A 27,686-nucleotide genomic window follows, 5' to 3' on the forward strand; every position below is an offset into this window, starting at 1 on the left:
GCCAGATCTGAAATATTATCGCAAATAAGTGATTAATAAATAGAATGACATGATTTATTAATGATTTTAGAGCATCTGACCGTCCAATTCCAAATGGATACTGTTATAACATGGATAACATCACTTTCAGTCCGAATGACCTTCCTGGATTAATGGTGCAGAGATGATATGAGATTAGGATTAGGTTTAGTATATGATGACTAACACGTTACAATGCAATAATCTGTGATAGGCAATCACAATCAAATGCCAAGCAGCGTCTAATTAAATATAGGGCTGATGAGTTTATTATGGCAACTGAACTGAACAATCTATATGCGTCAAAATTGTTGGTCTCATGTGTTGATGCTATAGTGTGAAAGCACAGCGGGATATGCAAGTCCTGGCAAATGCTTGGACGTCAGCGGAGCTGTCTGTGGGGCTGAATCTCGCTCTCTTTCTCTTTCTGTCTATTTGACTCTTACTTTCTCTCTCTCTCTCTCTCTCTCTCTCTCACACACACACACACACACACGCTTGCAAATGAAGCAGGTGAGATGCTCACTGCGTGCTCAAATTTCTGATTGATTTCCCATTGGAGTCGCGACGATGCTTGTGCGTCGGAACGCACCAGAAGTAACCACCAATCCTTGATGAAGAACGTAAAGCTATTGTCCTTATAAATAGCGACTTTTGTTGCTTTGGAAACAACGTCTTTAAGATTATATTTGTGAGAGGGTCTCTACGATTTAATCACATGGCTTTTACAAAAATATTTCGAGGTTAGAGCTGGAAAGCCACAGGAACATTCAGAGCAGTGGGGCGCACACGTTTGGATCTATATTCTGGAGACCACGGGCAGATGCTGTAACGCAACTTGGATACAATGCCTGCTGTGTTGGCGAACATGAGCTCGAGAAGCGCCTCGTGGTTCTATGTATTCAGTTACTTTGTTTTGAGTATTTGTGGATCCATACATGCAGCAAGTAAGTCAATTGCAAGTCTGTTTACAGCATACTAGCCTATTCGATATCGTTGTTTAACGTTGGCAAATATATCTGTCACGTTCCGACACTCATCCAACTCAAGTTTCGTTATGATTTTTGAGAGGTATATCTAAAATGTTCCCGTAATAACTCTGGTAGGCTATTGTTTTAACACATTAGGACACTTATGTTAGGCTAAGAAAATGCATTTGCTGGGCTTTGGATGAATATTCAATTGTCTTATATACACTTGCATGGAGTCTATGTTGACTTCAAGTTGACAGGTGTTACATGCTTATTAGGCTACTCAATGTAACTGTTTTGGAGGAGTCCGATGAAGTAGGATACTGTTTCAGGTGGTTTGCTGGGACACTCCCTCTTTCCCTCCTGGTGGCAGTGTTTCACACTATTGTTCACTGTAAGGTATAAAATAACCAAGATCCTCTTTCAGATAATTGCAATGGACCATTGCTATCAGTTTTGCCTGAGTCATCTTTCAAAAGCTCTTCAACATCCTCCAAAAGTCAGCTGCCTCACTCTGCTAAGCTAAACAGAAGAGAGGGTAAGTATTGCCCCATTCACTGTAAGCAAAATATTGTCAGTTCTAGTGAGGGATTTGGCTGTATTGGCCGGCATCATTAGAATAAGAAGATTCAGAGTGTTTAATAGTCACATGTACAGGGTTGCAGGTGTGATTGCAGGGTAAAGTGATAATCGTAGGCTCCGAGCTCCGACATACAGGACTAAGTGAAATAAAATAATGAAAATTGTAATAAAAAACAACAACAAAAGAAATAGCACTATATACATCATAACTCTAGCAGTGCTGAATAAATAAATGTCCATTGGGGTGGAGGCAGAGTAAAGACTGTTGAGAGGGTGGGGGGAAATGACCATAAGGGGAGCAGCATGACCATTGAGTGGGTGTGAGGACCCAAGTGAAATAAAAACAATAACAATTTTGCTAAAATAAAATACATAAATAATATAGATATTAACAACTGCAACAGTGATGAATGTCGTTGTTAATTGGCACAGAGACAGAGACACAGACACACACACACACACACACACACACACACACACACACACACACACACACACACACACACACACACAAACACGGAGAGACACACACCCATTGTACCCTTTCCTGCTCCAGGAGAGGGTGGCTGGGCCCCGGAGCGGTCAGACAGACAGCCGTGGCTCCAGCTGGACCTCAGGCAGAAGATGGAGGTCACGGCCATCGCTACACAGGGCCGTTCAGGGAGCTCTGACTGGGTGACCAGCTTTATGCTGCTGTTCAGTGACTGTGGCCTGGCTTGGAAGCAGTACGGACAGAGCGAAGACATTGGGGTGAGGCTCTGCCTGTCTGGCAGGTTGATGTTTATTGTCATGAGTCTTGCCCTGGAGGCAGAGGTAAGCTGCTTTTCCCGCTAGATGGGCCAGCTGCAAAGTCAAAATTGGCTATATCGTATAAATTCATGAAAACTTAAATGTCACCATGTCACTGGATTTAGGTTAAAAGTTGTGTGAAAAAAAAATGAAATTCCTTATTTGAATTAGTTTCTCAGAAAATACGCGCCTGTTCATCAGTGATTGAGTGAACAGCGTATCTTACATCTTTAGAGGGCATTTTAAGTTGACATGTCCCTTCAAAAAGCATAATGAGAAAAATACGATTTCTGTAAGAAGTAGGGATTCATTTCAGGTTTTAACGGGAATCCTTCCGTGCCAGATATTATAAGACGTTTTAAAGCTGTAAATTAGAGATTTTGGTTAAGTACATCAGAGAAAAGTAGAATGCGAAAATGGAATGTTTTGCTGTAATTAATGGAAGAAAATAGGAAGAAAATCAGAAAGAAAATCAGAAAGAATGAAAGTGTCACACTTCTGAAAATACTAAATGTTAACTTTTGTTTACCTCATCAACCCCCAGCTATTTTCTGCTCTCTGTACTCTCCCCCCCAGAAGCTTCGGGTGGCCGCTTGAGAGTTACACAGAGCATAAAACACAGTCAACACAGTGTTCTGCCCTCTAGGGTCCAAGCTCTGCTGCCTTCCTTTTTGCTTGACTTGAATTACTTTATTTTTGGGGTTTTGTTTTATTTGAACATCTTCTGAATTGATTTGTGGCCACTGGGCCCACCAGAGACAGAGGTCGCTATTGCTTCTCCTCATGCTGAAAGGCGAAACAAATGGGCTCAGATGGGCTTAGGCCTCCACAGAAGAACCAATACAAGTCATAAAAGAGCTTCATCATCCCCTTAAATGTCATGTTCCTCCTCATTCTTCTCAAAAGTTTTGGGGAAGAAATAGAAAAACTGCATCTTGACGCAAAAGCAAAGCCCTCATTTTCCCTCGTTAGGTCTGGTTACTATTCGTGGCTTTTTTCACATTATCTTTAAATGAATGATGACTTTTCATGATCTGTTACCAATTGTTAAAAACTTTGATTTGAATGTGTTTGACCAATCTAGTAAATATCTATTCTCCCGCTCCTCTTCCCAGCAGACATACACAGGGAACACTAACTCAGAGGGTGTGGTCCAACACAAGCTGGTCCATTCCATCACAGCTAGGTTCCTACGTTTCGTCCCACTGGACTGGAGCACTACAGGATGGATCGGCCTCAGAGTGGAGGTCTATGGCTGTGTATACAGTGAGTGGGTCAGCTGTCTCTAGTCAGGATATTGTTTGTATCAGCTGTTTGATCACCCGCAACCGCCGACTATATGTGATAGTGAAAATCGGAGGCCCGCAAATATAGAACATGTGCAAAAACATTTTTGACATGCCTAAACATTTTTGACAGGCCTATTTAGATAGGTCTACGTTTCTGCTTATAATTTCTGATTATTTTGTATGTTATTTGTTACTCAACTTGTCTATAATTAGGTACATGCAGCTTCTCTTCTGTCATCACTTGTTGCTCAAGAAGACTAAATAAACCCTTGCTCACCAGAATGTCATAAAATTATTGAATTAATACTTCAATCTAGTTGACATCACGAAAGTTTGTTTTCGCTTTCCTCTTTAATCTCTGCTTCTCTCGCGCTGCAAAGATGTTTAGGGACCGGGGAGAAAATGCAATAATAAAAAAGAACTGAAATGTCCAAATTACATCGGTTTGACTGGTTTTAATGAAAATGGTGTGTATTTGGCACACTACAATTAGGCTCTAAAGCTTAGGTTTAGGCTACGCACTAACGCCAGATAAAAATAATGAAAGAAAAACCTTAATGTAGCCCAAAGATAAGAATTGCACATGGATTTTTAATGCATTATTTCTCATTATTTAACCTGCCTGCCGCACACAGTTAAATTGAAGTGCTTCGTAAAGACCAAACTAGTGGCAACTGAGCTGCCACCAACTTGAAGGAGACAAAACTTTAACTTTGCTGGAGTATTGAAACTCATCATCCTGAGATGTTTTGAAACATTACACGGTGTGTTGTAACACCACTTAATCAAGTGTTGTCCAACACCTTGCCAGGGTCTGGGAGCATTAACAGAAAAGATTGAAAATACTATTTTGGTGTTTTGAATCCTGTTTAGTGCAGAATTAGATACCTTCTCTTTCGGTGCCGTTTCCTCCCTCTAAAGCAGGGCTGCCCAACCCTCTTCCTGGAGATCTACTGTCCTGTAGGTTTTCCGTCCAACCCTAATTTAGCATATCTGATTCAGCTAGTTAAGGTCTTGTTGAGCAGCTAATTCGTAGAATCAGGTGTGTTAATTAGGGTTGGACTGAAAACCCACAGGACGGGAGCCCTCCAGGAAGAGGGTTGGGCAGCCCTGCTCTAAAGCTTCTTAACACCATTATAATGTTTTGAATCCTGTCTAGTGCAGAATTAAATCCCTATTTCTGAAGTCCCTTAATGTTTCACGTTGTGTTATATATTTGCCATTTTATACCATTTTGGCAGACATTCTCAGGCATAGTGTTCAAATCACCAGCAGTAGCTGTAGATTGACTTGAAAGAATTGAGGATTCTGCACCTGCCTCTTTTGTTGACAACCACATTCTTATTATTATTCTTTGGTATTATGGCAGTCCACAGAGAAATGTTAAATGTGCCTGGCGCCACCTACAGTATTGGCTGTGTATCAGCCTACTATTTTGGTAGTATAAATTCATTACACTTTGTGAAAAAAATTGCCCTACCAGCTAACCCTACACCCATTAAAACCGAAAACTATTCCACTACTTGGTCCTATCTGATCCTACACCAGGCCAGCAGCCTGGGAGGACGGGACACTATTGTTCAACACACCTTGTAACTCTTCTGCAGTAAGTACACCCAAGTACTTCTCTGCAACTGCCACCACAACATCTATCCTCTGTGATTTACGTTCCAGTCCTGCGGTACAGTTGACAACATTGAATGTGGGAATGAGTGCTGTCCTCAATGAATGTCAATTTTCCTGATGGTTTTGATATCCATTCATCGTGACCTATTACATCTCATGGCACAACAAGCTGTTTTAATACTAATATAGAAATATTTTTGAATGACCCACAATCTTCTAAAAACAGAGTCGTGTGGCAAGATCGAAAATGTAAGGTGATTCAAACTAAGCACTTCCAATGAGGGGAGGTAGGTAGCCTAGTGGTTAGAGCGTTGTGCCAGTAAACCGAAAGGTTGCTAAATCAAATCCCCGAACTGACAAGGTACCCCTGAACAAGTCAGTTAAGCCACTGTTCCTAGGCTGTCATTGTAAATAAGAATTTGTTCTTAACTGACTTGCCTAGATAAATGAGTTCAGTCACTTCATTTTCTCTCTGGTTATCCTCATGAAAGATTCTGTACTTAAATTGTGAGCAACATATTAAATTGGATCTATTCTGACATGATTTTTGGTAAAATGAAATGAACAAATCATTGAAATGACTTTGACAATTTATTGAGAGGGGATACAGATATGTGGGAGAAACAGATTGAAGGGAGCGTGGAATTTAACCCCGGTCTTCGGTGGGGTGAGGAGTGACGTGTCAGCTGCGTTAGGCATACCGCTATACCACGGTCTCTGCACGACTTGCATTCATTTTTATTAAGTACTGTGTATATAGTGCATTCGGGAAGTATTCAGACTGCTTCCACATTTTGTTACGTTACAGCCTTATTCTAAAATGGAATATATAGATTTTTTTCCTCATCAATCTACACACAATACCCCATAATGACAAAGCAAAATAGATTTTTATACATTTTGGCAAATGTATAAAAATGAAAAACGGAAATATCACATTTACAGAAGTATTCAGACCCTTTACTCAGTACTTTGTTGAAGCACCTTTGGAAGCAATTACACCACCATGCTTCACCATAGGGATGGAGCCAGGTTTCCTCCAGACGTGACAGAGCATGGTATTTAGGCCAAAGAGTTCAATCTTGGTTTCATCAGACCAGAGAATTTAGTTTCTCATGGTCTGAGAGTCCTTTAGGTGCCTTTTGGCAAACTCCAAGTGGGCTGTCATGTGCCTTTTACTGAAGAATGGCTTCCATCTGGCCACTCCTCTGGAGCTCTTTCAGAGTGACCATCGGGTTCTTGGTCACCTCCCTGACCAAAGTCCTTCTCCCCCGATTTTTTGGCAGGGCGGTCAGCTCTAGGAAGAGTCTTGGTGGTTCTAAACTTCTTCCATTTAAGAATGATGAAGGCCAATGTGTTCTTGGGGACCTACAACGCTGGATACATTTTTTGGTACGTTTCCCCAGATCTCTGCCTCGACACAATCCTGTCTTGGAGCGCTACAGACAATTCCTTCTACCTCATTGCTTGGTTTTTGCTCTGACATGCACTGTCAACTGTGGGACCTTATATAGACAGGTGTGTGTCTTTCCAAATCATGTTCATTCAATTAAATTTACAACAGGTGGACTCCAATCAAGTTGTAGAAAAGTCTCAAGGATGATCAATGGAAACAAGATGCACCTGAGCTCAATTTCGAGTCTCATAGCTAAGGGTCTGAATACTTATGTAAATAGGGTATTTCTGTTTTTTACTTGTAATCCATTTGCAAACATTTCTAAAAAGCTGTTTTCACTTTGTCATTATGGGGTATTGTGTTTAGATTGATCATAATAATAATATTTTTTTTAAATCAATTTTAGAATAAGGCTGTAACGTAACAAAATGTGGAAAAGGGGAAGGGATCTGAATACTTTCTGAATGCACTGTATATTTTTTTTTAGTCAATTTCTATTGACCCCAGAATCATTTCTTACAGTGTTGCTGTGTGGTTGAGCAGGTAAAATTCCAACAAAATGTGCTATGTTATTACCCCTCCCCTAGTTTCTAATCTGTCCAAATAAAGCGTTGAAAAGATGGAGGTGGAATTCCACCCCCAAAAATTATCCATAGGCCCTTATCGTCAATCAATAAACCATTCATTGTATGAGAAACACAGTTTTTCTGTTTTGATGCTGCTGCCTTTTACATGAACTAAACCCCCCCCCCCCAATTTTTTTTCACAACACTCTCTTAAAAATACCATTATTCAAGTTGAAGAACCACTTTGGGGGGTGTTTCAGACAATTTTGCTTCTGTTTTATAACACATTCTGTGTATTAAAACACTCACATTGGGTTTACATTCAAACACCCCCTAAACACCAGATCTCAGATTAGGTGTACTACTTTTCATGGTTATTTTTACAGTGCACCTGCCCTTCATCCACACAATATTTGTGTGTGTGTGTGTGTGTGTGTCTGATTATACACTAATGTATTATAAAGCATTAGCACAAATTTTAACGTTATGCTAATATTCAGTAGATGGGTAATCTGACCGTGCTTTCTTCATGTTTATCTTCATCCACTATTGGTTGACAGAGTCAGATGTGGCAGACTTCAACGGCAGGAGTGCTCTGTTGTACCGGTTTAACCAGAAGTCCCAGAGAACGGTGAAGGATGTGATCTCCCTCAGGTTTAAGAGCTACGGGGCAGATGGGGTGCTGGTGCACGGGGAGGGACACAGAGGAGACTACCTAACATTGGAGCTGCACCACGGGACCCTGGCTCTGCACCTCAACCTGGGTAAACACAGTCCAATGGTCCCATCGCACTATTCCCTTATAGTAGTTCTATCATTATGACAAAATCAAATGCACAGTATGAGATGCTGATTCTGAAGACTCCTCATTTAACCTCTGTGTGTTGTACTCTTCTTCTTCCCTCCTGCTCCTCCTCCTCTTCCGCTTCCTCTTCCTCCTCCTCCTCCCTCTCTCTAGACGACGCTAAGCTCTACCCCAGCAGTGCGAATGTGTCAGTGTTCCTGGGCTGTCTCCTGGATGACCAGCTCTGGCACTACGTCCTAGTTAAACGCTCCAACAAGCAGGTCAACCTCACCGTGGACGGGCACACACGTCACCTCAGCACCACAGGTGTGGAAGACTCACTGGAGGTGGACTATGAGGTGCGTAATCACTCATTAACATACTGTATTTCATTAGAGCCATTGCAAACTATGCACCATAAATCATTAATTCATTCATTCATCCATACATTACTGAATTAAATATATTTAGATGTTCTTTTAGGGGCGTGATCAATCGGTAATATTTTGTTTTGAACCCACTCTCTTTGTGTCTCAAAGCTCAGCTTTGGAGGAATTCCTATACCCGGTAAACCAGGAAGCTTCCTTAGGAAGAACTTCCATGGCTGCATAGAGAACCTCTACTATAATGGAGTCAACATTATCAACCTGGCCAAGCGACGCAAGCTCCAGATCCACAGTGTGGTAGGTATACTATACATAAAGCATACTGTATGCACATACTGCACTCCAACGGTATAAACTCCAATAAGAATGACCATTAATTAAAATAATTCAATACATTACGCCTAAATGAACCAGTGTGGATGAATGTGGGGTGTTTTGCATTAAAAACCAGGTGGTTCGAGCCCTGAATGCTGATAGTCTGAAAGCCGTGGTATATCAGACCATATACCATTGGAATGACAAAAACATATTTTTTACTGGTTTAATTACGTTGGTAACCAGTTTATAATAGCAATAAGGCACCTCGGGGGTTTGTGGTATATAGCCAATATATCATGGCTAAGGGCTGTATCAAGACACCCCCAGCTTTGCGTCGTGCATGAAAACAGCCCTTAGCCGTGGAATATTGGCTATACCACATCTCCTCGGGCCTTATTGCTTAATTATAAATTAGTTTTGTGTCATGAAGGTTCACACCTCTCAAAATACATTTAGAAAACTACAATGCTGGAAGCGATGCATATATACAATTAAATGGTGGTTAGGAGGAGGCAAAGTAGATGCAGTTTTCTCAGTCCATTACAGAACGCCTCTGCTCAGTCTATTTTAATATAATAATGTACAACTATCTCTAGAACCCTTTGGTGACCAATTACAGGCGCGCACTGAGCCATGGACACCCACTCCCTCCCAGCCTACGGTGAGCTCTGTCTGTGGAGGTAATGTGTGCGTCCCAAATGGCACCCTATTCCCTATACAGTGGTCGACAAAAGTAGTGCACTATATAGGGAATAGGGTGTCATTTGAGACGCAACCTATGTGAATATGTGGTAGATAGACATGTTGAGGAGGCGGCAGTAATGAGAAATGAAAGGAGGCCAATGTAATCATTCTTTTCAGCCCACCTGGGTAACTGTGCAGAAGGCGTACCTGGCACATTGCATAGAAGCCACTTTTGTTTTTTGGACAATACTTGCCCATTATTGGCCCACTTTATCATTCAGCTTATCATTCTTATCATTTATCATTTATTTATTCTTCTAATTTATCATTCTTGCTGCTGGTGATTCTCTGATCCACATCTACGCAGACGACACCATTCTGTATACTTCTGGCCCTTCTTTGGACACTGTGTTAACTAACCTCCAGATGAGCTTCAATGCCATACAACTCTCCTTCCGTGGCCTCCAACTGCTCTTAAATGCAAGTTAAACTAAATGCATGCTCAACCGATCACTGCCCGGACCTGCCCGCCCGTCTAGCATCACTACTCTGGACAGTTCTGACTTAGAATATGTGGACAACTACAAATACCTAGGTGTCTGGTTAGACTGTAAACTCTCCTTCCAGACTACATTTTTCTACATTTTAGTCATTTAGCAGACACTCTTATCCAGAGCGACTTACAGTAGTGAATGCATAGATTTCATACATTTTTTTTTCTCTCCCCGTACTGGTCCCCCATGGGAATCAAACCCACAACCCTGGTGTTGCAAACACCATGCTCTACCAACTGAGCCACATTAAGCATCTCCAAGCATCGCCAATCCAAAATTAAATCTAGAATTGGCTTCCTATTTCGCAAAACAAAGCATCCTTCACTCATGCTGCCAAACATACCCTCGTAAAACTGACCATCCTACCGATCCTCGATTTCGGCAATGTAATTTACGAAATAGCCTCCAACACTCTACTCAACAAATTGGAAGCAGTCTATCACAGTGCCATCCTTTTTGTCACCAAAGCCCCATATACTACCCACCATTGCGGCCTGTACACTCTCGTTGGCTGGCCCTCGCTTCATACTCGTTGCCAAACCCACTGGCTCCAGGTCCTCTACAAGTCTTTGCTAGGTAAAGCCCCACCTTATCACAGCTCACTGGTCACCATAGCAGCACCCATCCGTAGTACGCGCTCCAGCAGGTATATTTCACTGGTCACCCCCAAAGCCAATTCCTACTTTGGCCGACTTTCCCTCCAGTTCTCTGCTGCCAATACTGGAACGAACTGCAAAAATCACTGAAGCTGGAGACTCATATCTCCCTCACTAACTTTAAGCACCAGCTGTCAGAGTAGCTCACAGATCACTGCACCTGTACATAGCCCATCTGTAAATAGCCCATCCAACTACCTCATCCCCAAACTGTATTTATTGATTTATTTATATTGCTCCTTTGCACCCCAGTATCTCTACTTTCACATTCATCTTCTGCACATCTATCACTCCAGTGTTTAATTGCTATATTGTAATTACTTTGCCACCATGGCCTATTTATTGCCTTACCTCCCTTATCTTACCTCATTTGCACACACTGTATATAGACTTTTTCTACTGTATTATTGACTGTATGTTTGTTTATTCCATGTGAAACTCTGTGTTGTTGTATGTGTTGAACTGCTTTGCTTTATCTTGGCCAGGTCGCTGTTGTAAATGAGAACTTGTTCTCAACTAGCCTACCTGGTTAAATAAAGGGGAAATAAAATGTAAAAAATTAAAAACACATTACCATCCATGTGAACTGTGGAAGCCAATGAAAGAGACAGTAAAGGTATTTGAGATGCTGCCTGGCAGAGAGTTTGTTATCTGTTAGGGGACAGTTTCATTATTTGTATTTGTATTTATTATGGTTCCCCATTAGCTTCTGCCAAGGAAAGTAGTGATGAAGTCAATCTCTCCTCTACTTTGAGCCAGGAGAGATTGACATGCATATTATTAATGTTGGCTCTTTGTGTACATCCAAGGGCCAGCCGTGCTGCCCTGTTCTGAGCCAATTGCAATTTTCCTAAGTCCATCTTCTTGGCACCTGACCACACGACTGAACAATAGTCCAGGTGCGACAAAACTAGGACTGTAGGACCTGCCTTGTTGATAGTGCTGTTAAGAAGGTAGAGAAGCGCTTTATTATGGACAGACTTCTCCCCATCCTAGCTACTGTTGTATCAACATGTTTTGACCAAGATTTAGTTGAGGTTTAGGGTTTAGTGAATGATTTGTCCCAAATACAATGCTTTTAGTTTTTTTTAAATATTTATCACTATCTTATTCCTAGCCACCCCTTCTGAAACTAACTGAAGCTCTTTGCTAAGTGTTACAGTCATTTCAGTTGGTGTAGTAGCTGACGTGTATGGTGTTGAGTCATCCGCGCACATAGATTCACTGGCTTTACTCAAAGGCATGTCGTTAGTAAAGATTGAAAAAAGTAAGAGGCTTAGAAAGCTGCCCTGGGGAATTCCTGATTCTACCTGGATTATGTTGGCGAGGCTTCCATTAAAGAACACCATATTTGTTCTGTTAGACAGGTAACTCTTTATCCACAATATAGCAGGGGGTGTAAAGCCATAACACATACATTTTTCCAGCAGCAGACAATGATTGAAATGTCAAAAGCCGCACTGAAGCCTTACAAAACAGCCCCCACAATCTTTTTATCATCAATTTCTCTCCGCCAATCATCAAGTTATTTGTGGAAGTGCTGTGCTTGTTGAATGTCCTTTCCTATAAGCGTGTTGCAAGTCCATTGTCAATTTGTTTACTGTAAAATAGCATTGTATCTGGTCAAACACATATTTCTCAAAACTTTACTAAGGGTTGGTAACAGGCTGATTGGTTGGCTATTTGAGCCAGTAAAGGGGGCTTTACTATTCTTAGTAGCGGAATGACTTTTGCTTCCCTCCAGGCCTGAGGGCACACCGTTTCTAGTAGGTTTAAATGGAAGATATGGCAAATAGGAGTGGCAATATCGTCCGCTATTATCCTCAGTCATTTTTCATCCAATTTGTCAGACCCCGGTGGCTTGTCATTGCTGATAGACAACAATACTTTTTTCACCTGTTCCACACTCACTTTAGGAAATTCAAAAGTACAATTCTTGTCTTTCATAATTTGGTCAGATGTACTTGGATGTGTCGTGTCAGAGTTTGTTGCTGGCATGTCATGCCTAAGTTTGCTAATCTTGCCAGTGAAAAAAACGGTTGTGCAACCAGACTTATTTGTCATTCCTTTTGCCTCATCCTTCTCAACTATACCATTTTTCCATTCCTCATCAATCCACAGGTATTTAACTGTTTTTACAGTTGTTTTCTTAATGGGTGCATGCTCATTAGTAACTGGGATAAGAAATTTCATTAACAAATGTGTCAAGTGCAGATAGACAGCCAGCGCCTGAGTTCTGTTCTCCTCTGTGGCAGGCAGCAGGATCGAGGATGTCTTCACAGCTAAGCTGAGCATTTGTATTGGACAAATACTGAACTCTGCATTCACTCTCACTGCTCCTTCATTCTCCCTGGGACATAAAAGCTGAATAAGTGATAACATTTGACATTTCCATGGCCTTTCCACTCAGATGACCATGAATAACATTGTATCTGCTAGTGCGTGTATGTGACGTACAGTATTGTCAGTGACGCATGCACATTCCTTTTGTATATGTCACAGGAAAGGACTCCAGAACAGACACACAAAAGGAATGACTTTCCATACTGTATAAAATGTCCATCTCTTTGAACAGTTGCTATTTAGCACATCTCAATAAAAGACAGTAGTAGTGGGTATAGTATTGATCCCTACTTATCCTTTCCTCTGTTCCCCAGGGCAACGTGACCTTCTCGTGCTCTGAGCCCCAGCCCCAGATGGTGTCCACCACCTTCCTTTCCTCCAGCAGTAGCTACCTGTCTCTACCCCTGGAGCCTCTTGGGGTGTGGGGGCTGGACATACACTTCCACTTCAGGACCTGGAACCAGGAAGGACTTCTGTTCTCCACCGGCCTGGCACAGGAATCACAGCACCTGGTTTTGCAAATCAGCAGAGGCCAACTGCACCTAATGGTCCATGGAGCTGCTGAGCAGAAAACAAACATTTCCATAGGTTAGCAGCTAGCTAGCTAGAAAAAGCCACCTAATGGCATGTCACAGTGACTTTATGGTGGCTAATGTTTGCTAAGTTTGCTAATAACAATGAACTGGCAGCATTATGGTACTGCAGTAAATGTAGCCTAACCCATGCTGTGTTTTTCTGTGTTCTGTTTTACTAGAAGGCAGTGTAACTGATGGACTGTGGCATTCTGTTAGTCTGAGCTACAGAGATCTGATTGTTTCCCTGGTCTTGGACAATGAGCCAACATCTACCATGGACGTACAAAGTCATGCAGACTCAGGCAATAGTGTATTTTTTGGAGGTAAGATGGCAGTCTTTTAACTATTGCTTATTATTGGTGGAAAATTGGTAACGACTGTGTCTTAAATTATGCTTGAATTTTTTAAGTGTGTGTTTTAATTAGATCAGTGCTTCATCAAAATGTGTTTAATTACTATTTCTGGAATGATTTAGCAATGCAAATATTGTCATGATTTCCAACAGGTTGTCCCCAATACAGTGGTGGCTGTAAGAACCCTACTGTGGCCTTCCAGGGGTGCATGCGTCAGATCCTCCTAAACAACCAACTTATGGATCTACCCCGTGTGCAGCAAGGGCTTTTGGGTAATTACAGCAAGCTTCAGTTCGACATCTGTGGGATCCGCAACAGGTATGCTCACAAAATCTCAACAATTCATGTTTTTATATCTTGTATATATCTTTAGTTACTGTAGGTCATTTGTGACACTGTTCTATTCAATATAAGGGAAAGTATCTCTGTTTCTGTCTCTTCAATCTATCAGTATGACATGTGTATGACCTGAGATCAGATGGAAGGACTCCCATTACAACAGACAGTATGACATGTGTATGACCTGAGATCAGATGGAAGGATTCCCATTACAACAGACAGTATGACATGTGTATGACCTGAGATCAGATGGAAGGACTATCATTACAACAGACAGTATGACATGTGTATGACCTGAGATCAGATGGAAGGACTATCATTACAACAGACAGTATGACATGTGTATGACCTGAGATCAGATGGAAGGACTATCATTACAACAGACAGTATGACATGTGTATGACCTGAGATGAGATGGAAGGATTCCCATTACAACAGACAGTATGACATGTGTATGACCTGAGATCAGATGGAAGGACTCCCATTACAACAGACAGTATGACATGTGTATGACCTGAGATCAGATGGAAGGACTCCCATTACAACAGAGAGCTTTTTCCTGGGGTGGATCCTAAATGCCCCCATAGTGCTCTACTTTTTACCAAAAGTTGTGTACTATTTATCAAATCAAACCAAAGTTTATTTGTCACGTACGTCGAATACAACAGGTGTAGACCTTACAGTGAAATGCTTACTTACCAATAGTGTTTAAAAAAAAAGGTATTGTGTGTGTGTGTGTGTGTGTGTGTGTGTGTGTGTGTGTGTGTGTGTGTGTGTGTGTGTGTGTGTGTGTGTGTGTGTGTGTGTGTGTATGAAAATAAGAGTAGCAAGGATACATACAGACATCGGTTAGTCAGGCTTATTGAGGTAGTATGTACATGTGGGTATGGTTAAAGTGACTATCAAATCAAATCAAATGTATTTATATAGCCCTTCTTACATCAGCTGATATCTCAAAGTGCAGTACAGAAACCGAGCCTAAAACCCCAAACAGCAAGCAATGCAGGTGTAGAAGCACGGTGGCTAGGAAAAACTCCCTAGAAAGGCCAAAACCTAGGAAGAAACCTAGAGAGGAACCAGGCTTTGAGGGGTGGCCAGTCCTCTTCTGGCTGTTCCGGGTGGAGATTATAACAGAACATGGCCAAGATGTTCAAATGTTCATAAATGACCAGCATGGTCAAATAATAATAATCATAGTAGTTGTCGAGGGTGCAACAAGTCAGCAACACAAGAGTAAGTGTCAGTTGGCTTTTTCATAGCCGATCTTTGAGAGTATCTCTACTGCTCCTGCTGTCTCTAGAGAGTTGAAAACAGCAGGTCTGGGACAGGTAGCACGTCCGGTGAACAGGTCAGGGTTCCAGCAGGTCTGGGACAGCAGGTCTGGGACAGGTAGCTCGTCCGGTGAACAAGTTAGGGTTCCATAGCCGCAGGCAGAACAGTTGGACCTGGAGCAGCAGCACGGCCAGGTGGACTGGGGACAGCAAGGAGTCATAATGCCAGGTAGTCCTGAGGCATGGTCCTAGGGCTCAGGTCCTCCGAGAGCGAGAGAAAGAGAGAATTAGAGAGAGCATATTTAAATTCACAAAGGACACCGGATAAGACAAGAGAAATACTCCAGATGTGACAGACTGACCCTAGCCCCCCGACACATAAACTACTGCAGCATAAATACTGGAGGCTGAGACAGGAGGGGTCAGGAGACACTGTGGCCCCATCCGATGAAACCCCCGGACAGGGCCAAACAGGTAGGATATAACCCACTTTGCCAAAGCACAGCCCCCACACCACTGGAGGGATATCTCCAACCACCAACTTACCATCCCGAGACAAGGCCGAGTATAGCCCACAAAGATCTCCGCCACGGCACAACCCAAGGGGGGGCGCAAACCCAGACAGGAAGACCACGTCAGTGACTCAACCCACTCAAGTGACGCACCCCTCCCAGGGACGGCATGGAAGAACACCAGTAAGCCAGTGACTCAGCCCCTGTAATAGGGTTAGAGGCAGAGAATCCCAGTGGAGAGAGGGGAACCGGCCAGGCAGAGACAGCAAGGGCAGTTCGTGCTCCAGCCTTTCCGTTCACCTTCACACCCCTGGGCCAGACTACACTTAATCATAGGACCTACTGAAGAGATGAGTCTTCAGTAAAGACTTAAAGGTTGAGACTGAGTCTGCGACTCTCACATGGGTAGGCAGACCATTCCATAAAAATGGAGCTCTATAGGAGAAAATCCTGCCTCCAGCTGTTTGCTTAGAAATTCATAGGGACAATTAGGAGGCCCGCGTCTTGTGACCGTAGCGTACGTGTAGGTATGTGCGGCAGGACCAAATCGGAAAGATAGGTAGATGCAAGCCCATGTAAGCCCATGTAATGCTTTGTAGGTTAGCAGTAAAACCTTGAAATGAGCCCTTGCCTTAACAGGAAGACAGTGTAGGGGGGCTAGCACTGGAGTAATATGATCAAGTTTTTTGGTTCTAGTCAGGATTCTAGCAGCCGTATTTAGCACTAACTGAAGTTTATTTAGTGCTTTATACGGGTAGCCGGATACGGGCAAATCACACACACACTATGCATATATGATGAACAGAGAATAGCAGTAGCTACTGGCTCCCTAGGGAGTAGGGAGCCATTTGGGACGCATGCCCCTGGACTGTATGCCTGTACTGTCACACTGCCAAAGCCAGAAACATCCTCTGAATAATTAATTCCTGTGTGTGTGTGTGTGTGTGTGTGTGTGTGTGTGTGTGTGTGTGTGTGTGTGTGTGTGTGTGTGTGTGTGTGTGTGTGTGTGTGTGTGTGTGTGTGTGTGTGTGTGTGTGTGTGTGTGTGTGTGTGTGTCTCCCATCCCTCCCTGGGCATCTATCCCTGCCAATATTGATTTGCCCGTGTGCCAGCTCTGACCATTAGGCTGAGTGAGAAATATGTTGTGGCTGTGCCAGAGCAGGCAGCAGTGATTAGGTTGACGCGCTCCAGGAGTCACACTCTGTTTCCTCCCTAAGCCTGCTCTATGGAGGAATGGAGAGATGGAGGGGTGGAGGGAACAGGCAGAGGAGACAGCACAGACAGTGGCTATATCGAGGGTTATAGACAGTGGATATGCAATGACACAGCACTATGATAGAGGAACTGCCTTATATATCTCTTTGATCTTCTGTTAATGGCTTTTCATGCTACTGTATGCAGCTCTGCTGTCTTGAGTTATGTTCGGAGTTTGAACATGTCTCTCTCTCTCTCTCCGTAGATGTCTGCCTAATTTTTGTGAGCATGACGGACGATGCACCCAATCATGGGATACTTTCTACTGTGACTGCTCAGGGACAGGCTACACTGGAGAAACCTGTCACAACTGTAAGTCAACCTGTCACAACTGTGGCCCAATTGTAATGCCCGTGATAAATTTGGGCTGACTTTGGATATCCCTATGGGGCTAGTTAGAGACCATCGGTAAATTACAAAAGGTACATGGGACAAAGTGTTCAAATTCCAATAGCTCCAAATTTCAAATGCTTAAAAACCTCAAACCAACTATACATTTTAGAAATTCCTATACAAATATTGAAAGAATTTCATGAGAAAACTAAAAGGTGTGTAATATGAAAATATTGTCTCATTTACATTGTGTAATTTATTGATGGTCCCTAACTAGCCACAGGGATAGGCTATCCAAAGTCAAACCAATTTTGCCATGGTCGCACACCAGCTGGCTGAAGTTAATTGGCAAAATTATTTGGTTAACTCTTCCCACCGGCGAAGACACACAAGAGACACCGACATCAAACTACACCCCAAAACCAATTCAGTCGCCCTTTAAACTGGCTCCTTCATGATAATGAAAATATTCACCTGTGAAAAGATACAGTACAAATATACTCAGTGCACAGTTTATTAGGTTTACAACCCTGTTAGAGAAAAGGGTTTGCTCCTACAGACAGTGAGTCACGTTGCCGTGGCTTGCTATATAAAGCAAGCAGACAGGCATGGAGGGATTCAGATACTGTTGGATTGAACTTTAGAATGGGCAAAACGAGTGACCTAAGCGATTTTGAGCATGGTATGAGCGTCGGTGCCAGGCGCGCCGGTTCCAGTATCTCAGAAACGGCCGCCCTCCTGGGCTTGTCACGCACACCAATGTCTAGGGTTTACCGAGAATGGTGGGATGAATAAAAAACATCCAGTCAGCGGCAGTCCTGTGGGCAAAAACAGCTCCTTGATGAGAGGTTGAAGGAAAATGGCAAGAATCATGCAAGCTAACAGGCGGACCCACAAACAGGCAAATAACTGCACAGTACAACAGTGGTGTGCAGAACGGCATCTCAGAACGCACAACTCGTCGGTCCTTGTCACGGATGGGATATTGCAGCAGACGACCACACCCAGTTCCACTCTTATCAGCTAAAAACAGAAAGAAGAGCCTCCAGTGGTCACGTGATCACCAACACTGGACAATTGAGGAGTGGAAAAACATTGCCTTGTCTGACGAATCCCAGTTTCTATTGCATCATGCTGATGGCAGAGTCCGAATTTGGTGTAAGCAGCATGAGTCCATGGCCCATCCTACCTGGTGTCCACCCGTTACAGGCTGGTGGCGTAATGGTGTGGGAAATGTTTTCCTGTCACACATTAGGCCCCTTGATACCAATTGAGCAATGTTTCCATGCCCAAAGAATTCAGTCTGTTCTGGAGGCAAAGGGGGTCCGACCCGGTACTAGACGGGTGTAACTAATAAACTGGCCACTTGGTGTATATTTTGTTTAATATACTGTATAGCGTGACTAAAGTTACATTAGTGTTTACACTATTTCCCATCACTGAACTCTCATTGACATTCCCATCAGGGTGTCATAAATTGTGAAGTGGAGGGCACTTTACTGACTGCTGAATTATAATGTACCTCAACCCCCGGTTAAAAGCTGCCATGGCTTTCTACTTCTAACTATTACCATTCACACATTTTGCGTGTGACAAGAAAATGTAATTGAGCTAGTGCTCTTGGCATATGTTCATACATTCACTGCAACACGCGTATGGGCTATTGATATAAGTATTGATCTTGCTTCCCACAGCTATTTATGAAGCGTCGTGTGAGGCACACCGACAAATGGGGAGTACGTCTGGCTACTTTTACATTGATCCAGATGGGAGTGGTCCTCTAAAGGCAACACTGGTCTACTGCAACATGACTGGTGAGCTCATGGCTTGGCATAGCCTGGTTAAACCAGAATTCTAGTGAAACGATGGTGAGCACAGCATTTGGTAACCAGGCTAGGCCAGGGAAGCTACTGGTGCAGTTTTTGGATATTCTCAATTAGATAATATGAGGCTAACGCGATTAAAGTCTCTCTTGGAAAAGAGATGTTATCTCAATGAGAAAAACCTGTATAAATAAAGGTTTAAAAAAAAATTAAAAAATTGTGTCCACCACTTTACACATCTTTGTTTATCTCTGGTGTACGTTCCATACAGTTGACTAACCTGAATTAAATTAATAATTAGAAATGTGAAGGACACCTATCTTGGAAAACAAAATTACATTCTAGAAGTCTTTCTCATGCTAATATGATAATCTGGATTATCCACAGTGCTGTTAACCTGATTAACCTGTATATAAAGTAAAATGCCTGCTCTGTCTTCCCTATAGAGGACAAGGTATGGACAGTGGTGGGCCACAACAACAGTGGGTTTGTGAACGTGACTGGAGCCACAACAAAGAAGCCGTATGTGATGCGGTTCAACTACACAGCCTCCCTGGAGCAGCTACGCACTCTGATTGGACGGTCTGAGCACTGTCAACAGGAAGTGGTCTACAGCTGCAGGAAGTCCCGTCTCTTCAATACTTGGGGTGAGTCTTATTGGAAGCCTGATAAGGGCAAACAGTATACAGAGAGCTCAAGTTTAATTCAAATGACATAATGGATTTCTGCAACAAAAAAAGTTGGCCAAAAATATTCAGAGTGAGTATTGCTGAACCCTCTGCTCCCTTTGATTCCAACTCCCACTGTGAAAAAAGCCTCGCTGAGTTCTTGTGCTGTCTCGCCTGGGGATTTTTTGTTTCTCATATGAAATATTGATGCAGACGGTCTTGTTTTAGATACAAGCAAGACAATATGTCAAGACAAGGTATTTCACCAGCTTGCAGTGGAATTGCCTACGAAATCTATTAGTCTCCCTAGGCAGACGTTTGCCTCCTACGACGTGCGTAGGGTCAGGTTTACAAGACTAAAAGACTACAAATCAGTCATGTGTTTTCTATGATAGCAGAAGATGAACCTCTGTGTGTAGCAAGTGAACATGTCCTATGTTCCAAGCAGACCACATTGGCCAGACAAAGAGTAGAGTTGATGATGTAGTACATTGTTTTCTTTTCATAGAGATTGCATGATAGAAATAAATGTGCCTTGGTTGTAGATGGGAGGCCCCTGTCATGGTGGCTGGACCGGAGTGGAGAGAAACAGACCTACTGGGGAGGCTCTGTACCTGGGATCCAACAGTGCTCCTGCAGCCTGGCGGAAAACTGCATCGACATGAACTACTTCTGCAACTGTGATGCAGACACACACTTATGGTACAGTGGATGCCAATGCGTTTATATGTTTTATGACCTGCATTAACAACATTTATGTGTTTTACCAATCAGTCTTTCCTTCTATAAATGTATCATTTCTCAGAGCTTTGAGTACATCTTTAAATTTAGTAAACTGAGGTCGAGTTTAAATTTATCTAGACTTTTTCCAACAGGGTAAACGACACAGGATTGCTGTCCTACAAAGATCACCTCCCACTGACTGAGATTGTAATTGGAGACACCAACAGGACAGGCTCAGCAGCTGTATACAGAGTCAGCTCCCTTCACTGCAACGGTGACAGTAAGTTTAGTTCAGTTCATATAATTATCCCAAAAGCGAGTGTGCCAATAATAATTATATTTTTTGTTCATACAGACTATGCCAACAAAAAAGTTCTGTATTTTTGTAACAGTAGGGGGAAGTCGGGTAAATTGTCAGTTATTACATATTCAGTCACTATATTTTTTAACTGTACTTTCCTGTATTTGCAGGGTTCATGTGGAATTCAGCCTCTTTCTATCCTGGGTCGTCGTCCCTCCACTTCCCTAAGTTCCAGGCTGAGCTCAGTGCGGACATCTCCCTGTATTTCAAGACAACAGCTTCCTCTGGTGTTCTCCTGGAGAACCTGGGGACCGCTGACTTCATCACCCTGAAGTTGACCAGTGAGTCTGTCTCTCCCTGAATCCCAAATCAACCAAACCGTAACTCCTCTCTAGTCACTTGTGTAAATGATCACCGCAAGTTAAAACCTTTTCTGTTTCTAGATGACAGATGACTTGGATTTGATTAGATAGTTCTGATAACATTATGGAAAACTGTGGTTCAGTTTAGGAGAATACATTGGCCCAGGAGCCAAAGACTACAAGCCAAAGACAAATCCATCTTAAACAAAAGTGGGCCACATTTTGAACTTGAATTTGTCCTCCTCAGCTCCCTCAGCTATAACATTCATCTTTGACGTGGGGAATGGCCCGGTGGACTTGACGGTGACGTCCCCTGTCCCCTTGAATGATAAGCAGTGGCACTACGTTAGGGCTGAACGCAACCTGAAGGAGGCTTCCCTGCAAGTGGACCAGCTGCCCCTACACACTCTGGAGGCCCCCTCTGAAGGGCACTACCGCCTGCAGCTCAAAAGCCTACTGTTCATAGGTAGGCACTAGACTCAGATCAAACCATAACAACACTTTCTTTGCATATTAGATACTGTTTAGTTCCATGTTGGAAGTAGTATTCTTCTATTTCAAGAGCAGTTTAAACGTACTGTTTATACTTCCTGTGTTTCCTACTGCCTACTTCCTGCCAGGAGGATCCACCTTCAAAGAGAGCAGTTTCCTGGGCTGCATCCGTGCATTGACCCTGAACGGCGTGACCCTTGACCTGGAGGAGCAGGCCAAGTTGACCCCAGGAGTGACCCCAGGCTGCCCTGGCCACTGCAGCGGCTCTGCTAGTGTCTGTCATAACAGAGGGCGGTGTATGGAGAAAAACAGTGGATATGTCTGTGACTGTACACACTCTGCCTACAATGGACCACACTGCAAGAAAGGTAAGTAACCCCAACAAACAGCAATAAGCTAAAAAGATTGCGAAAAGCTGAGTTAATGACTGTCTTTGTGGTTAGGAAAATGTAGCTACAGTATTTGAAAGTATGAAATTAGATTTATAAATGTATTATTTCAAAAGATTTGGGAAGTGTATGTGATCAAAGCATATGTATTAAAAAGATCAGAGATTCTTTCTTTTCAATCCCTTTGGCTCATTCATTTCCATAAATCTGAAACTAATATGACGGGCCAGGACATATTTTCTGTTGGATTGAATTCCATTCAAAAGCTGTGTTCATGTTGGCCTGACACACAACAGGACTCCTGCTGAGACTACGCCACCCATTATGGATGAATCCTGTATTAATCCACTGGCATCAAAGCAGGTTTTATCACTTAAGCTATTCAGATATCACCTATTCACAGCGTTTTGAATGAGGTTTCTGGACAGGGTCGTGCTTTAGGGGTAGGGGCACTTGGTAACTCAGAGAATGTGCGACTTCTGTTTGATCCATTGATGATCTAGCCGTGTTTCTTTGAGTTTCACTCTTTCAAGCATCCCTTTTGTTCTGACCCATTCACCATTCAGATAAGCCACTTCTTGCAAATGCTGTCTGAATCAGTGTCTGAGATCAACAGCACAATACAGGACTACTGAATAGGAACCTTCTACACTAATAACGGCATCCATGTTTGTATCCCTGTAACAGAAGTGTCAATGTCCTTTGAGAGTGGCTCCTCGGTGACCCTTACCTTCCAGATGCCTTTTCCAGTCATCCACAACAGAGACAGAGGTAGCCAGTCATCTAGCAGTCAGCCAGTCCATAGCCAGTCCTCAGCCATCTATGCCCACAACGGCGAGTCCAGAGAAAACATTGCCTTCAGCTTTCTGACGACTCACACCCCTGCCATGTTACTCTGTGTCAGCACCTACCATCAACAGTACCTGGCTATCGTCCTCGCTAACAACGGTAGCTATCTTTTGCTATCTCAATCCATTGTTCTCTCTGTCTTTATCGCTTAACAACATTGTAAGATGAGAAGCTTTTTATGATTTTCTTAACTTTTGTAGGGAGTCTGCAGATCTGGTTCCATCTGAACAGAGAGAAGAGAGCAGAGATCTTTACTCCCAAAGCCTCCAGCTTAGCCGATGGGCAGCTCCACCGTGTCCAAGTACACCGGGAAGGCAAAGACCTTTATGTCCAGGTCAGTGATATCTATCTGTATCAATTTCAACATAGCAAAGCATTATGCTTATAGCATAGACAGTCATCCCACCTTGATGGCATGTTCAAGTGTATTTGGAAATGTTTGCTTTTTTTCTTAAACCAGATTGACAAAGACATCGACCAAAAATACAACCTTTCTTCTGACATGAAGATGAACACACTACGATCTCTGACTTTGGGTAAAGTCACAGGTACATCAGCAGGACATGCTGGTTTGTCTGAGGAGGTGCTTAGGGCAGGATCCAAGGGTTTCATTGGCTGCCTGTCGTCTGTCCAGTTCAATCATTTGACACCGCTGAAGACAGCCATTCTGAATCATGGAAGCTCATTAGTCCATGTTCTTGGCAATCTAGTTGAATCGAACTGTGGAGCCTTGGCTGATAGTACAACTTCACAATCAGCATCTGGTGAGTTTAATAGCATTGATGTGAATCATGCTTGGCTTCACAATATGGATTTTATTTATGTTTCTATTAGCACACAGTGCATTCGGAAATTATTGAGTTTTCCTACATTTTGTTACATTACAGCCTTATTCTAAAATTGATTCAACCATTTTTCCCCCTCATCAGTCTACACACAATACCCCATAATGACAAAGCAAAAACCGTTTTTTGTTTTTTTTAACTCAGTACTTTGTTGAATCACCTTTGGCAGCGATTACAGCCTCGAGTCTTCTTGGGTATGACGCTACAAGCTTGGCACACCTGTATTTGGGAGTTTCTCCCATTCTTTTCTGCAGATCCTCTCAAGCTCTCACCGGTAGGATGAGGAGCGTCACCACACAGCTATTTTCAGGTCTCTCAAGAGATGTTTGATCGGGTTCAAGTCCTGGCTCTGGCTGGGCCACTCAAGGACATTCAGAGACTTGTACCGAAGCCACTCCTGCATTGTCTTTGCTGTGTGCTTAGGGTCGTTGTCCTGTTGGAAGGTGAACCTTCACCCCACTGAGGTCCTGAGCACTCTGGAGCAGGTTCTCATCAAGGATCTCTCTGTACTTTCCCCCGTTCATCTTTCCCTCGATCCTGACTAGTCTCTCAGTCCCTGCCCCTGTAAAACATCCCCACAGCATGATGCTGCCACCACCATGCTTCATCGTAGGGATGCTGCCAGGTTTCCTCCAGACGTGACGTTTGGCCTTCAGGCTAAAGTGTTCCATCTTGGTTTCATCAGACCAAAGAATCTTGTTTCTCATGGTCTGAGAGTCCTTTAGGTGCCTTTTGGCAAACTCTAAGTGGGCTGTCATGTGCCTTTTACTGAGGAGTGGCTTCCGTCTGGCCACGCTACCATAAAGGCCTGATTGGTGGAGTGCTGCAGAGATGTTTGTCCTTCTGGAAGGTTATCCCATGTCCACAGAGGAACTCTGGAAATCTGTCAGAGTGACCATCGGTACTTGGTCACCTCTCTGGCCTAGGCCCTTCTCCCCCGATTGCTCAGTTTGGCTGGGCGTCCAGCTCTAGGAAGAGTCTTGGTGGTTCCAAACTTATTCCATTTAAGACTGTGTTCTTGGGGGCAGAATTGTGTTGGCACCCATCTTCAGATCTGTGAATGGACACAATCCTGTCTCGGAGCTCTACGGAGAATTCCTGGTTTTTGCTCTGGCATTCACTGTCAACTGTGGGACCTTATATAGACAGATGTGTGCCTTTCCAAATCATGTCCAATCAACTGAATTTACTACAGGTGGACTCCAATCAAGTTGTCGAAAGATCTCAAGGATGATCAATGGAAGCAGGATGCACCTGAGCTCAATTTCGGGTCTGATAGCAAAGGGTCTGAATACTTATGTAAATAAGGTATTTCTGTTTTTTATTTGTAATACATTTGCCAAAAATTCTAAACCTGTTTTTGCTTTGTCATTATGGGGTATTGTGTTAAGATTGATGAGGGAAAACATTTATTTAATCAATTTTAGAATGAAGCTGTAACGTAACAAAATGTGGAAAAAGGGAAGGGGTCTGCATACTTTCCAAATGCACTGTAAATCCAAATTATGCAAAAGGTTATAACGGCTGTAAGTACCACAGAGTGGGTCTTTAATGACTCATTAACTTGACCTATCTCTTTTAGGTTTTGACATGAGCAGGCATAATTACTAAATTAAATGACTCATTGATTGAAATGCCTTTATAAATTCCACGCAGCCTTTCATCGTCCACCGAATATAATTGAAGGTCATGTCTGACATCTTCTTTGTTTGCTTGCTTCCTTTCTTCTGGAATAAATCATTCAGAGGGCGTCGATAGGGGCATAGATCGACTGAAGAAGACAAGAAGTGATTCAGCAGTAATTGGAGGTTAACCAGAACATCATCCCCAGTTATCTGTTTCTTCATAATTGAAATTATGTAGCAAATTATTTAATTTCTGTCGGTGTACAGCCATTCTCCCTGAAACAAATACTCTTGACTTTAGGGATATTCATATTTACCAAGTAACCCCCAGAATTATTAACTTTAAAGTAAAAGCAATGTTCTCTCTCTCTTCCCAGGTCTCATCACAGCTGTGCTCCTCATCACCCTCTGTGCCGTGTCCGTGACGTCATGCTTCCTGTACCGCCGCTGCAGCCACACCCACCCCCAGGAGAAGTCCTCCATCTCACAGAAGAAGGATCCCAGACGCAGCCCGGAACACAGCTACCCTGCAGGCCTGGAGAACAGCTATCCTGTAGACTTGGTCTTGGATCTAAACCTGGACCTGCTCAGCTCTGTGAGTCACAGCAGAATGGAGTACTACATCTGATGCCACCATAGCCTTCTTTGCCCAATTACCTGCCTCCTGTTCTGCGCACTGTTCTGCCTGGCCTCAAATACAGAACAGGCCCCTCTGGGTAGGTTAGTCACCTGCCTGTCCCTGGGCTTTCTAGGAGCAGTGATCATTGGTGATCCATTCCCTGTCTGGCTCCAAGAATGACCCAATGGAGGATGGTCATTCCGCAGTTTTATATCTCAAAGGCTGTTTATTGGGGCATGGGAGCTGTACCACTTTTTATGTGCAATGACAATTGGAGAACATTTATTATATATCTACTTTATATTATACTGCCCTAAAGTCAGGAGACAAAAAGCCTCAAAGAATCAGATCCACCCCAGTGACTTTATAAGCGCGCTTTATATAGCCTTCCATTCTGAATGTACAATTAAAGGGATTTATCCGTTTGGGGTTGGTTGGGCACCAGTACTCTAACTCACTTACTTGTATTCACTTGTGGATTGTGAATGTGATAACGACTGATTAATGATGTTCGACCATCTGCCAAAGCAAGGTCTGGGCAAGCAATGCACCTGTTCTTGGTCCCTGGCTAAACCACTGATCAAATCTCACTGAAAAGCATTGTGACTGTGTGCCAAGGACTTTGTGGCTGGCTCTTTTGTTCTCTGAACACATTGGTTTTCTGTTCCCAGTGTGTTTGTTGTGCCCTCACTGCCAATAACCGTTTTATTCTTTCTGCATCCACCATCACCGACATGTTATGCTTTTATGAATCACCAAAGAGTGGTACAGTAAACGGATACTAGATGTCTGAAAGTCAAAATGTAGTACAGTACAATGTTATGTGATTGTGCTAGTAACTTTTGAAATGAATTATCTCTAGACCTTAAGAAGATAATCAGAGGGAGTTTAGGGTATAAAGGTAGTTTCATTCTCAGGAGAGCTCTTGTCCTGGTTGTTGTTGTTGTGAGTTTTGTTGAACGGAGAAGTACAGTATTGTACACATTTGCTAGTCTCCTCCAGAAACCATGTTACTTGCTCTTACATTGGTAAAACGTCAAGACTTCATATTTTGCACAATTAGCAAACCAACAGAACAACTAAATTGTACGACAAATCTGTGTGGCAAGCTTGCTATACAAATAAAACATGTATTCAGGGGATGACTTTCTGTCATGAAAGACCCACGATAAAGGATTGTTATTGCCTGGTTATATTATTTAAAGTGCATTAGGCAATTTATCTACAGAATGTTATTATAAAAGATGTACCTCACTGTACCTCACTGATACAATTATTGAATACGATTCATTTAAATATCCTATTTATTTTGAATTTGTTTTATAGAATTATTCAGGTATATTGTAAACAAATGTATATTTAATAAATACATTTTTACAGCTTTGCGTGAA

The 27,686-nt window shown here is 42.8% G+C and overlaps 1 protein-coding gene across 2 annotated transcripts; it reads left to right on the forward strand.

Annotated features, from left to right (window-relative positions):
* The first annotated feature begins 413 nt into the window (after positions 1 to 413).
* LOC106575221 (contactin-associated protein-like 5) lies at positions 414 to 27,686 on the forward strand. 2 transcript variants are annotated; one of them, XM_045698795.1, is made up of 23 exons: positions 414 to 965; positions 1,417 to 1,527; positions 2,128 to 2,321; positions 3,479 to 3,626; positions 7,798 to 8,001; positions 8,196 to 8,380; positions 8,561 to 8,704; positions 13,277 to 13,550; positions 13,717 to 13,860; positions 14,043 to 14,208; positions 17,472 to 17,578; positions 19,294 to 19,413; positions 19,869 to 20,069; positions 20,636 to 20,792; positions 20,966 to 21,093; positions 21,285 to 21,455; positions 21,724 to 21,942; positions 22,097 to 22,336; positions 23,045 to 23,305; positions 23,407 to 23,540; positions 23,667 to 23,970; positions 25,797 to 25,859; positions 26,054 to 27,686. In XM_045698795.1, the coding sequence occupies exons 1-23, from the start codon at positions 866 to 868 to the stop codon at positions 26,302 to 26,304; spliced, it is 4,026 nt and encodes a 1,341-aa protein (XP_045554751.1). In that variant the 5' UTR covers positions 414 to 865; the 3' UTR covers positions 26,305 to 27,686. The 2 variants fall into 2 exon arrangements, with proteins under 2 accessions (XP_045554751.1, XP_014007066.1); XM_014151591.2 differs by having other exon boundaries at positions 415 to 965; positions 3,476 to 3,626.

This window comes from Salmo salar, chromosome ssa17, assembly GCF_905237065.1.
Source record: "Salmo salar chromosome ssa17, Ssal_v3.1, whole genome shotgun sequence".
Classification (NCBI taxonomy): Eukaryota; Metazoa; Chordata; class Actinopteri; order Salmoniformes; family Salmonidae; genus Salmo; species Salmo salar.

Excerpts from the sequence above, each read along its gene's own strand:
- LOC106575221 (XM_014151591.2), top strand. The coding sequence starts at position 866 with ATGCCTGCTGTGTTGGCGAACATGAGCTCGAGAAGCGCCTCGTGGTTC. Across the intron at positions 13,551-13,716 it reads GAAAACAAACATTTCCATAG|AAGGCAGTGTAACTGATGGA; the intron begins GTTAGCAGCTAG and ends CTGTTTTACTAG. Across the intron at positions 20,070-20,635 it reads CCGTCTCTTCAATACTTGGG|ATGGGAGGCCCCTGTCATGG; the intron begins GTGAGTCTTATT and ends CCTTGGTTGTAG.